The sequence below is a fragment of the Filicampus tigris genome, chromosome 9 (assembly GCF_054856515.1).
Source record: "Filicampus tigris isolate MCC_2025a chromosome 9, RoL_Ftig_1.0, whole genome shotgun sequence".
NCBI lineage: Eukaryota > Metazoa > Chordata > Actinopteri > Syngnathiformes > Syngnathidae > Filicampus > Filicampus tigris.
In genome coordinates this window covers 6,799,594-6,812,686 of record NC_141225.1, presented here as the reverse complement: position 1 = coordinate 6,812,686, position 13,093 = coordinate 6,799,594, and the positions used below count along the sequence as shown (strand labels likewise).

The window sequence follows — 13,093 nt, the reverse complement described above, 5'->3', positions numbered from 1 at the left end:
AAAGGGACACTTAAGCCCCATAAATGTTCTTTATTGTTGAATATAAAGTTGGCTATTGCGGATATTTTGTTACCAAGTGATTGTGTGTATAATTTGTTATGATTCTTGAAGTCCAGCATATACGCGTGTGTAATTCCACAGACTTCGGAGAGCAAAAAAATGTGTTTAGGAGAAATAACTTATTAGAAAAATTATTTTGTTTTCCTACACTTGTAAATGTATTAAAGTTGAAAATAAATATTGCCGGCCCAGTCCATATCTCTCTGGAATTGCATGGGTCCACTCTATATAGAAATAATAACATAAACATGGTTGCGACTTCACTGATTTTCAACTATTGCAAGGGGTTCTGGAATGTGATGAACAAGGGACTACTATAATTTTTAAAAGAGTGGGATTTGAAGACTTTATGTACCAAGATTCAAACATATTTGTCCACCGTGCTGCCTATTTGACATTCTCGTTATTATGGCTTGCACTGTTTTTGTACAACAGTTGCCTACGACAGTCTTAAAGTATCTGTGAATAAAGCAGGCAATCAAGCAGAGGCCACCGTGGTCACAACAATTACATTGCACGTAATCCGCAGCAATCCGGAGGAAATTGCAGACATTGTTTTTTTTTTTAAAGCGGTATGGCCAACCTGCTGTCCCTGGGGGACTGCCACTCCATTGCTGAGGGTTCGCCACCCCCTACTGTCCCCTTAATATAATTTTAAAAAATATTGAACGGCGGGGGTTGGAGAAGGAAAACGTTTGAAGTCTTTATCCATCCAGGAGCAGGAGGGGATTTGGAACCACCCTGGAGGTCGCATTGCAAATGCTGCACCGTTTGGATCTCATTAGTGCAAGCGGTCATTCACATCGACCTTGAAAACGCTTTTAAATCAGCGGGAAGCCACCGAGCCTTTTCGAGTACAATGAGTTATTCGCTACCGCTGCAAGAGTCCGAGAATAGGCAGCAGCGTAATAAAAAAAAAATAAAATAAAAAAAAAAAAAAACATGATCTCATCTGGCTCAAGGTGATCGTGAGGGTTAGCGTTTAAACTTGTTTCCTGGATGTCGGCCTCGGCAAGGGCAAACGGTCAGGAATGGCGGGAAAATTAGCTGGCTGGACAGTTCATTATCATAGATTGGAGGGCATTTGAAGGTGGCCTGCGGGTAGATAAGTAACAATGTGACAAAAGAGGGATTGCATTACATTTTCTGTCATGATCCATTCTGTTTAGTTTCTTCTATCATTTGGCTCTTCCTTGTATGTTTTGCTTTGTTTGCTCCAGGCGACGCCGTGGGGAGTTGAGCAAGGAGGTACTCACCTTGATGCTATTGTAATGAGCTCCTTGTCTTAAGATCTGCAGTCACACCAGGAAGAGGCCAGATTGTTCTTTGTTCAGATTGGTCTGTCGTGTTCCACTGTTCCCAAACAGGACACTGCTCTTTGATTGATCTTTTTTGCTCTTTGTTCACTCCTTGCTCTTCTCCTTCCTCGTTTACTTATCTTCTGGTGATGCTAATTTCTCTACTTATCAGGAGAGTGTTATGTTTCCACTACGGGTGTAACTATGTAATGGATGCATCGATATGTCTGCCCTTCAAACCAGCTACATCGATCGGTGCCGGACAAGTGTTCATCGATGCTAGTCACACAGACAACATTTTTATAAGTGATGGATTTAATCAATATAATTAAAATAATTTTATACTCAAAATCCTTCAAGTTTGAGTGTTACTTTTGATCAACCATTTGTTCGTCGCTTGTACACGTCATCGCTGGTTGGCACCGGGTATTTACTAGGGATGTAAAAATTAACCCAAGCCTTGATTCGATTCGATTTTGAGTTCCCGATTTCGATTTGATTTTTAAAAATCTTTTTTTTTTTTTTTTTTTTAAAGTGAATGACGCATTTCAAAACCAAAAGATGTTTTTATTTTAACATCTGCATTTTTTTCCTTGTTATAGACAGTAACTTTTTGTAGCTTTACAAAAAAAATGAAAATGAACTAATAATTTTGACTGTTCAACTACATCTGTCTGTCTTATCAGTGTTTTGTTCGTGCCAGATCTAAACATCAAAATAAATAAATGATCAATAGATTTAACTGTTAATTGCAAATCCTTTCGTTATCAAAATTTCAAAGTTGATTCTTTGATTTTTTTACATCGATGCATATTTTAAACAGTTGATGAATCGTTACATCCCTTTATGTCAAGCATGCAACATAGATCAAGACTGACATGACAGAGAAGTGTCTTGCTGCCAGACAACTGTGGACAAGTTGATATTTTTGAAAAAGGTAGTATATGTAGTTTATGTACATATAAGGTATGTATAAGTAAGTATGTATATGTAAGCAAAGTTGTTTACTGTTACAATTCTTCTCTAAGACGAACAATCACAGCATTTGATGTATGTGAGAACAATACTGCAAGGAGGGAATGCACATGAAAAAGAACAGTCCAGTGTTGTGCAGGCTTAACAGGCAGTCTTTTTAGCAGGTAGGCTTTTAAAAGAACCCAACCCAACACGTACTTGACCCAGTTAAGGACAATTAGAGGGATGGACAAAAACCTATCTCCGTCCTTGCTTAGTCCGTCCTTTTTAAAATAGTTTTCGTCCTTCGGCTGACCATCCACAAAATGGGACGGACTGTTCCGTCTATGGGATGGAATGCCCAGCTCTGCTGATTTGAATCAGTTTACACAACTCAGAGTACCTTCACCTTTAGCACGTGCACCATAACTATGAAAAGAGAGCATGAATGGAGGGGCGTGGTAGAACATTGCTGCTTGGGTCGATAAATAGGGAAATTTCGAGTCCTTTGCAATCACAATACTAAAACAGAGGAAAACTCCTCGCTTCCGCCCATTACGAAATAAAATTGAGTGAATTCAACAGAAACATTTTTCAGTGATACTGTGCCTAATGGACTACCAACTCTGATTTCTTTTAACGACAGACGGCAGAACTACGCTACGACAAAACTCACCTGGGCGAACTGAAGGAATGAGGAAATGAAAAGGAGTGTGTGGCTCTGAAAGAGGGCGGAGACAGAGAGAAACTCGAGGTTCATTGATTTAAACCTGGTCTCGCCGACCAAGTTAGGTTCAGAGTCTATTACTGCGCTAACTGACCGAGAGCTTTAAGTTACCTCTCTCTGAAACCAGCTAGAGTTAGACCTCTTTCTCTGGTTTGAGTTACCTCCTCTTTTTTTTTTTTTTTTTTAAACTTAACAGTCGGAGTTTACTTTATTTCAGGGTTCGCAGACTCATAAACGACGCATAAATCGACTTTCTACATCGTGCTCTTAAGGGTCACAGATTAACTTCAGGCGAGGGACAGGTTACACCCTGAATTGGTTGCCAGCCAATCGCAGGGCATGTATAGACAATTATTCACGGACACACACACACAAAGATTTTCTGTGTGCATCATTTCTTTTATTCAGCCAATTTTGACAATTGGGACAACAATTTCAGTTTTTAACATTTTCCTCAAGACAAATGAGCTTCCCAAAAAACAACACACACATTTATTTTTTTTAATTATTAAAACACTACAATGTTTTTTTTGTGCTCTAAAATGAGAACACTTTTTTTTTTCACTCCTTCAATATGTAACATCGGATGATTGAATAAAAGTGTGTGGAGGCTAAAATACATTTTTCAAAAGTACAGTCCTCTTTGCAATAATCTAATAATACAAACCCTTTTAATCGTGTGAACATTTTTGGAAGTGGCTGTGGTGTTTTATTTACAAGATGATGTTTAAAAGGCTTGCATCTATCAGTATAACAAAATTCCATGTTACTTTTGTGCAAACGGAGTGCACTTGAAGGTCACTTGAAAGGCACAGATTGGATGGCACAAAAAAAAAAAAAAAGATATTCAACACAGTCGCTGCCCAATGGAAAAAAAACCAAAACAAAACAAAAAAAAACCAGGTAACTCCACATTTTGTGTTTTTAGTGTGTTATGTTAGGGGTCAAGAAAAACAAAACAAAAAAAAGACACCCAAATTCATGGAAAGTATCACATGTATCAGATTGACCTGAAATTTGGTGGATGTGTCTGATGCACAAAAACGTCTCAAGCACCCGAAACTGAAGAGGAATTCAGCCATTTACAGCTTGAAGCAACACTTTTCCTCTCAGGCGTGTCCCCAGGAAAGTTGGAAAAACCACCAGTTTAACAGACTGACATGAAATTTGGTAAACAAGTCTATCATGACTGGATGCATGAACGTCTCAAGGACCCGTGCCGGGGAAAAAAAAAAAAAAAGTTTGGCCATTTTGGTTTGTAGCAACCATTTCTCACTCAGTAGCGACCTCATAAAAGTTAAGATCGACTCAAACTTTGGTGGACAGTTCTAACCACAAGTCACACGGACTGATGTCCTAAAATATATTGGAAGTTGGCCATTTTTGTTTGAAGCAGCCATCTCTTCCTCAGAAATGCCCCATGGGAAAGATGGGAAAAAAAACCATATCAGCCACCGACACCTGTTTCACCAAGTGACATGAAATTGGGTGGACTATCTATCATAACAGGATACATTATAAAGTCTCACGGACCCACGCCTGAAAATGAACACGAAATAAGACATTTTGTCTTGAAGTATCTTTTCCTGACCCAGTAGTGTACTCTGGAAAGATGAAAAAATGTCGGCCCTCAAGACCGATCCGACACAAAATTGGGTAGACATGTCTATCCGAACAGGATGCATTAAAAAGTCTCAATTTAGGAGCCATGACCAAAAATGAACAGGAAGTCAGTGCTTTGGGCTTGAAGCAGCACAAATTCAAGACTCGCACTTTGACAAACTGCTACTGGGAAATTTGTCCAAATGAGCCTCAATCAGTAGCAGGTATTCTTGACAGAAGGGTAACACTAAATTGCAAATCTTTTTTTCCCTGTGCCATATTATGTAGGCTGAGCATGTCATCAAAGGTTTAATGCTAACCTTTGAGGATTCACGCCCCCCAAATAGTTTTTTACAAAATGTGCAGATACCGTACATGCTTTTTAGTGGACAGCAACATGATGATAAAAACTTGTAGGATGGTCGCAATGACAAATGATTTGGATTAAAGTACTGATTTGATGATGCATCATGCCAACAAGTGGTCTGAATTTGGAGGAGCGTTACATTTAAAAAAAAAAAAAAAAAAAGTAATAAAAATAAGATATGCAAATATGACACAATCCCATCTCAAAAGACAGTCATCCTTCAGCAGCTCTCCTCTGGAACAGATTTGAGTTGTTTCAAAAGACAAAAGAAAATATGAATAATAAAGTGCTGCTAAAAGTATATATTTTTTCATTTTACTTGTTACCTCACACAGAAGAGATGAGAGCAGTGCTACAGCAGAAGTAGACAGTGAGGCCGAGAAAGTTCAACAATTCTGCAACACGGGGCAGCGCACAACAACACTTTCACAATGGAACGCATAGCAAGGCTTGGAGAATTGATCCAAGACAGGATAATAAGGCTGACTTTCAATTTTGGTCCATTTTTTTCTCACCGACTTCCACTCTAAAAAGATGCTTTTCCAGACGTGTAAGAGACTGTTAGAAAAGAACCTCACAGGAAAACAAAACAAAACATGAAGCCAGCAGAGTAACTAGCGCACAATTTTAGTTGTTTTTTTTTTAGTGTCATCATAAAATTTGTATCGTCAATTCTTCCTCTTCAAATGTTTACAATTAAAATCATGGTTGATCATACAGAGCAGTATCAAGGCCCACACTGGATAAAAAGGCTTATTATGACAAAAGTTATGAAACACAGTCAATGTAGTTGATCAATTAGATGTCCAAATTCTCACACGCTTAGTATCACTAATGTATGTATGACAAATACTGTGACTATATTCTTGGAAGAGTATTCACTCGAATAAACTTAGGCTTCATTCTGGGAATATTATAATTTTAGTTGATCAACTTTCCATCCATTTTCGGAACATTTCCTTTCTACGGTCCCCACGCCCTGTCGCGTCGTTTAGTTCAGGGCGACTGAATGGGTTATTTCGCGATGCTGATGGGGCACCGCTCGGTGGCGCTGACCAACATCACGGTGGACAGCGCGACATCGCGTCGGCCGTGGCACTACGGCAAATAATTCTAAATTATGGCGGCGGATTGATCACAGGACAGCGGCCATGACCTGGAGAGGGACGAGTTCTGCTGGTAGCGCCAGCTAAGCTATGGCACGTGCTGTCTAACGGACAGAAAATTAGGACTAGTGTCATCAAATTTAGGATGTACGTGTATATGCACAGTATATAATCCATGATTTGATTTTATTCTCTATTTTTATTTTTTCAGTGTGGCCCTAAACTCCTTTGCCTGAACCTTAGCAACTACGTATACAATTTTTCTATTAAAAAAGTAGGGTAAAATATTGTCCCTCTAGCATCAATAAGTAACATGCATACCATATATTAAAATTAGTTGTAACAAGATGTGAAAGGTATCACTTTTTCCTCAGTAACACATTGGGGCAGTTATTTAAAGAAAAAGTGCGCCATCTGGAGGAAGAAGCCGTGCAGGAGCTACAGTGCGAGAGTCTACAGTGTTACACACAGCATTTTACAGTATGATTGCTCAGTGAAAAAAGTAGATCTATTTTTTAAAAATAGGCGGTCTTCTTCCTTCTTTGAAATATCAAAAACCCTCCGACGCGCCTCTTTCACATCTCCCGGGCCACACGCTGCCCGCCTAGCGTTTTGAGTGACACACGGGGAGAGGGGTGTGTGTGTGTGTGTGTGTGTGTGGGGGTCAGAAGGGGATGGGCAGCAGAAGACGTAAAGAAGGATCACACGCGGTAAAGATGACCGAAATGTGCTGACAGTGTGAAAATGATTCTACGCCGGGACCTGTCTAGCAAGTAGACCCTTCCGTCCCTTCTCCCCGCCTCCCACCTCTAGCCGGTCCCCTCCTCGCTGTGATCAAGAGTTAGTCCCATTACTTGGAGATGGGGGCCGCTTCAGAGCTGCGAGTCGGCCCCCAGGCTGTTGAGCTCCTCGTGCTTCTCGACACCCGTTACTGCGCTCTGGCGGAAGCCGGATGCGATCTCATCAAAAGTCCGGCCTTTGGTCTCGGGAACCTTGAAGTAGGTGAAGACGAAGAAGAAGAGCAGCAGCACGATGAAGATGACGAAGACGTAGGCGCCGCATGCAGTCTGCACACAAGACAAGAGGGAGAACATAGAGTACATCAAATGGCTTTTTATGCTTCATAGGAAGTATGGCATGTGCAAAATGTGCGGCAACACAATAATAGGTTCCCTTAAGGTGTTTTTTAAATTCTCTTTGTTTCCTTGGATGGTGGTGGTGGAGGGCAAGTGGTTCCAAAGGGGAGTTGGGCACAGGGTGCCATTCAAGCTAGCAACCAAGCAATTCAAGATTTTTATTTTTTGCTTTTATTTATTTTCATGAATTTTCCAGAAATTCCATCATCTTCTTATCCAAGTGATATATCGCTCATCATGATGGAGGGAAAGAAGTCATGACCCGGGGAACAGAAATGACACAACATTTCGTGACATAAGCGAGATTTCGTCATGTCTCGTTTTGGCCAAGGAAAATGAACAAACATTTTATCACAGTTGTTATTTTGTAAGCCACATTTAGTCTCGTTTTTATTTGTCAACAATATGGCATTATAGATTTAGTTATTGTCCCGTTACCAGCATTTTCGTTGCATCTCGTCTCATCGTCCTCACGCGATTAAGTCTCATTGCTGAAGATATTTTGCCCTAATTTTTGTTCATGAAAGGTACACTACTTTTCTCTTGCAAAATTAAGACTTTGTCTTGCTCTACTAAACATTGTGCATACAATAAGGTATTGTCATTTGTAATTAACTCATTTGTAAATTATGACTAAAATTAATGACTAATAATATTGCAGCTTCAACCTCATAAAATTAATGCGTCACATTCTTATATAATCAAACAGTCTCATAAACATGACTTGTTTGATCAAATTTTAATTCATGCAAATAATTGCAATTGCATTACAAGCACAGAGGTTTAAGAATGCATTCAAAGTCAAAATATTGCTTAGATTAATTTTTAATAGTATCCATCAAAACTGAGCCATATTATATATTACTAGGGTTGTCACAATTCTAAACTTTCAATATTCGATATCGATACCTAGAAAAATATTCAATACCATGAAAAAACTGACAAATACTATATTATATATACTATTTGTATTAACATGAACAAGACTGGCTGGTTGGCCCTCCTGCCGCCACAGCACTGGCCATACTTAGCAGCAGTAAAATGTAGAACTGCAAGCGGGGTTGCTGTGAGTGCTCTCCTGCAGGGCTACAACAAACGATTATTTTGCTAGTCGACTAATCACCAAGAGTAGTCGCGATTAGTCGACTTATTTGATCATATGTAAATTACAACAATCACACCAGCAAGCAACTTCTCTTATATGACCCATCGGTAGCTTACAGCTTGAATCCCTTAAGGTATGTACAAGTGAATAATAAAGACAATGAAGACGGTAGGACATTCAACTTGTATAAACTTTGCAGCTTGTACCAGCATTCTTGATGTGTTTATAAATAATGGAGTAATTGAAATTGAAGGCGGTGGACGCTGCGGTCACACGCACCGTAGCATCGATACCGTGACATAATATCGTATTCGGATATGACCTGTAAGTTTCGATACTTTGCAAAGTATCGATACGTTTGACAACATTATATATTACATAATGTAGTAATTGTAAGTATCTGCTCAGTATACAGTAATTCTATTTCGATACTCAAATGTGGCTTACCGGTATTCCTTTTCATATAATGATATGACCATGTCGTACTCACAGCTAAATACTGGAAGCCCATCCCCACAATGAAGTTGGCGGTCCAGTTGGAGAAACCGGCCACGGCCATGGCTGAAGGCCTCGGCCCTTGAGAGAACAATTCTGCCACGATGAACCAGGGGATGGGACCCGGTCCGATCTCAAAGAAGGCCACGAAGGCGAAGATGGCCACTATGCTCAGGTAGGACATCCATTTGACCTGGTCCTGCGGAGGGACAGAAAAGGGGTGCGTTATATCGAGAATCAGGACTTGCACACATTTGACCCGAGGGGCTCACGTACAAGCAGAGCCATGGCGATGGTCATCAGGAGGGCAGAACCGGCCATTCCCAGCAGTCCCAGCAGATGGAGAGACCTACGGCCGGCGCGCTCCACCACAAACAGCTGGAAGCACGAACATTCATTAAATGCAGAGTCTATCTTGGAACCATGTGGCTAACCAAAACAGCAGCACGGATGAACATAAATTCTCAGGGGTTTGTTAAATGGTCTGAATTGGTTGCTGTTGTGTTTTATAGTATGTGGATACAATTTACTCCACAGTGATGTGGGTGCAGCCATTTTTATATTCCAGTATTGGTGCTGGTGGCGCAACGCAATTTGGGTTGATTTCGTCTTGGAGTTCCTTATAAACATACGCGTTAATTTTTTGCATGGACTCCAGCAAGTCTGTTTATGCTTTCGCCAGGTAGCCGCGCACCTCTTGCGCTGGATTGCAAGGGAATGAGCCGCTTCCATAGGGCGGAATCAAGTCAGCTGTGTCCACTCCCACAACAGCGCAAACACCCATTTCTAACGGCACACGTCTACTAAAACACCAAAAGAAAGAAAACTCCACCCCGGCACAGTTAGACTGCACTTTGTGCTAGACTTGCGGTGGGCACGAAAATAGGGCCCTAGCACTCGTGTAAAGGTGGTTTGTTTATGTTAAATAATTTCATTATTGAATACAGTTGTTTATGTCAGTGATTTTCAAACAGTGTGCCGTGGCACAGTAGTGTGCTGTGAGAGATCTTCAGGTGTGCCGCAGAAAATTCTTGACTTTTTGGAGCACATTTTTCTCTCATTTTTGTATATTTTCAGTGGAGTTGTGCTTGTACATACTCACCGACACCACAGTGAAAGCTGTGTTAACGACACCGGCTCCGATGGTAGCGTAGACTGGCTGCGCCACGCCGGCCTGCTCAAAGATGCTTGTGGAATAGTAGAAGACCTGACAGGACAGAAATGAAACATCAGTTTCAGGTTGTACTTAGCAATGTATGTTAAAAAAAAATGCTACTTTGGAAACTCACAGCGTTGATGCCCGACAGCTGCTGGGAAAGTTGCAGCACGACAGCGACGAGGAGTGGCTGGCGGTAGAGTGGCGAGCGGAACAGCTCCGCAATGGTCACTTTCTTCTCCCGCATCATCTGCCGGCTCTCCTCCTTCATCTCCTGCATGTCGGCGCTAACGTCGTTGGTGCCCCTCAACTTCTTCAGCACTAACATAACAGTAATATATGTATCAATATATTCTCTGGTGATGGTGTGATCTTATAATACATAAAGAAAACCATCTTGCCGAAACATGAGGCTGAACTTTAGGATGCCGAGTCTGCCATGTTTTGTAATATTTGTGCGTGGGACAACCTACCAGTCTTGGCTTTGTTTTCTTCGTTTTTGTTGATGAGCAGGAAACGAGGGCTTTCGGGGCAGAAGGGCAGCAAGATGCATTGCATCACCGACGGAATGAAAATGAAGCCCAGGAGGAGCGGCCACAATTCGCTGTTGCCCATGATGGCCTCCAATCCAAAAATCTGAAATCAGCCAGCAGGCTCAGATGGGTGATGACACCTATTAAAAAGACTTTAATAATCATGTCAATGAAAATCGAGAGTACCTGTGCAATGAGGATGCCCACGACGATGCCAAGCTGGTGGAGGGTCCCCAGAGCCCCGCGAAGCGACGTGGGCGACACCTCACCCACATACATGGGCACAAAGCCAGTGGAGAGGCCCGAGTAATAGCCCACCACGAAGCGACCGATAATGAGCATCTCGAAGGAGGATGCCGTCTTGGAGAAGCCCATCAGGGCCGATGAGATGAGGGCCAGGACATTGGCCATGAGCATGGAGTTTCTCCTGAGAACATCAATTGGCCATGTGAAAATTAATGTCAGTTAAGTTGCAAGTCCAAATGCCCAATTTCAACCAAAAGGTGCCTATATTTGATGTTTTTAACGGTCAGGGCAATGGGGAAGCTGACAGCTAGCCTAGCTGACATAGCAAAAGCTGGGTACTGTACTGCAGGGGAGACCACGCCCTGAACCGATTGCGACGCACAGCAGCAGGGCAAGTGCGCCCGGCTAGGGGCTACCGCGGAGGGTAAAGTGCCACAAGGTTTAGTGTTGAGTGGGTAGCGGACTAATGAATGATATGCTGATTATTATGATTGGATCCTTAAAAACATACACAAGTTCAGGCCATTTTTCCATGCAGCATATGTAATGAATTTAAGTGTGGGAACTAATCACAAATCTTGCGGGACACCAAAGCTTATAGCCCGCATTTTATAAAGAAAACAACCTTGGGTGACCCCGCATTTCACTTATAGCTCCGTCTTATAGCTCTCCCTACAGTACCCCTGACCACGCTCCGGCCTTATATAGAGATAGGAAGTGAAAACATCCACCAAAGGAGCAACCTTCGATAGCTCAGTTGGTAGAGCGGATGACCGAAGTGACAAAGCAGAGATCCTTAGGTCACTGGTTCAAATCTGGCTCGATGTCTGTCTTATTTGAGTGCTCTGTTGAGCATTTCCTAATAATCTACCTAACCGTGGTACCATGGCCACTCTACCTACCTACCCTCATTACTGCCTTATACAGAGCTCCAAAACCAACACATTACCCCAAAAAATAAATAATTTCGATTGCTCAGTTGGTAAAACGGAAGATAGCAGAGGTAATGCCGAGATCCTTAAAACACTGGTTCAAATTTGGCTCGAAGGAATTTGTGTGAATTTGTGGCAGTATTGCTGAAAACAAATATGCATTCATTTAAATGTCTGCAGCCTTTCCTCTAGCACAAGAGCCTGGAGTCTTGTGGGAACACATTTACACAGTTGAAAAACTTAGATGAAGAGTCGTTCAGTGTAGTCATGAGCGGGTGGCCTTGTCTACATGTAGCCGTTTTTTTTTTAACAACCTTAAGGCGTTTTCAAAAACCCTGGCTACGTAGGGTATGCTAATTACCCTGAGGGGATCATTAAAAACATACACAAGTTGAAGCAATTCTTCCATGCTGCATATTAAATGAATTAAGATGTTGGAACTAAAGGGGAACTTTGTGGGATGCCAAATTTGATCTTATTAACTCATTCACTACCAGACATTTTCAATCACATTTCGGTTCGGTTTTTGGGAAACTTTGGTTCGGTATATTTTCGGGACAAAAAACAGATTTAAAAAAAAAAAAAAAATGTTTATTTTCGAAAAGATGACAAGTAAATGGTACATTTTTTTCAAAAAATAAATAAAAGTGAACCATTCGAGTGATAATCTAAAGAATTACACCAGAATAAAAAAAACACTAACAATAAAGATCTCTTAATTTTGTAAATTATTAAGACAGAGGAATCTTTAAATACTCAGCAGCAACAGCCTATGACACATCTAAGTATTCAAGTTAAAGACAAGTTGTCATTACAGTACATATATACACTTTTTGTGATGAAAAAAGAAATACAATAAGAGTTAAAATTATTGCCAACAATATTAAAACTCTTTATAATAAAAAAAAAATTAAAAAGCCTTTATGAAATTGTATACACTTTTTAAGCATTGAAGGCCAATGAGTATAATGTTTTAATGTTATGTTATAAACAATAAAGTAGTTATACCTCAAGTTGCATTTGATTCTGTAAAAAGTTTAAGAAATGATGTCTATTGAAAGTTGAGGCCCATTTTTTGGGAGGTCACGCTGTATTCACAATTTTCGTGAGTGTGTTGTGCAATTACCTTCCAAAGCGGTTGACAAAGACGCCAACTGAGAAAGAGCCGAAGATGCCGCCGACGGAGAAGATGGCAACGGCGATGGACCAGATGGCTTTGAGGGTGTTTTCCGAAATGGGCTCCTGGTAGCGCGCAGCCCATGTAGTGTTGATGAAGTTCTCGATGATCTGCAGAAGAACACAGGACAAAGATGATCAACCTTTTATCATAACCTTTGAGCCAAGTAACACTTTACCTCTCTTATACATCGTCGCTG

At 41.0% G+C, this 13,093-nt stretch overlaps 1 protein-coding gene across 1 annotated transcript in view; it reads right to left on the bottom strand.

The window, feature by feature from the left end:
• Positions 1–3,417: 3,417 nt before the first annotated feature.
• slc2a1b (solute carrier family 2 member 1b) overlaps positions 3,418–13,093 on the bottom strand; it is a 31,341-nt gene continuing 21,665 nt past the window's right edge. Inside the window, exons 3-10 of the mRNA XM_086039549.1 lie at positions 12,844–13,004; positions 10,726–10,966; positions 10,480–10,642; positions 10,140–10,327; positions 9,953–10,057; positions 9,127–9,228; positions 8,846–9,049; positions 3,418–7,181 (exon numbers count right to left, since the gene is read on the bottom strand). Coding sequence (XP_085895675.1) covers positions 6,987–7,181; positions 8,846–9,049; positions 9,127–9,228; positions 9,953–10,057; positions 10,140–10,327; positions 10,480–10,642; positions 10,726–10,966; positions 12,844–13,004 — 1,359 coding nt within the window. The 3' untranslated portion in view covers positions 3,418–6,986. The remainder of the gene's footprint in view (positions 7,182–8,845; positions 9,050–9,126; positions 9,229–9,952; positions 10,058–10,139; positions 10,328–10,479; positions 10,643–10,725; positions 10,967–12,843; positions 13,005–13,093) is intronic.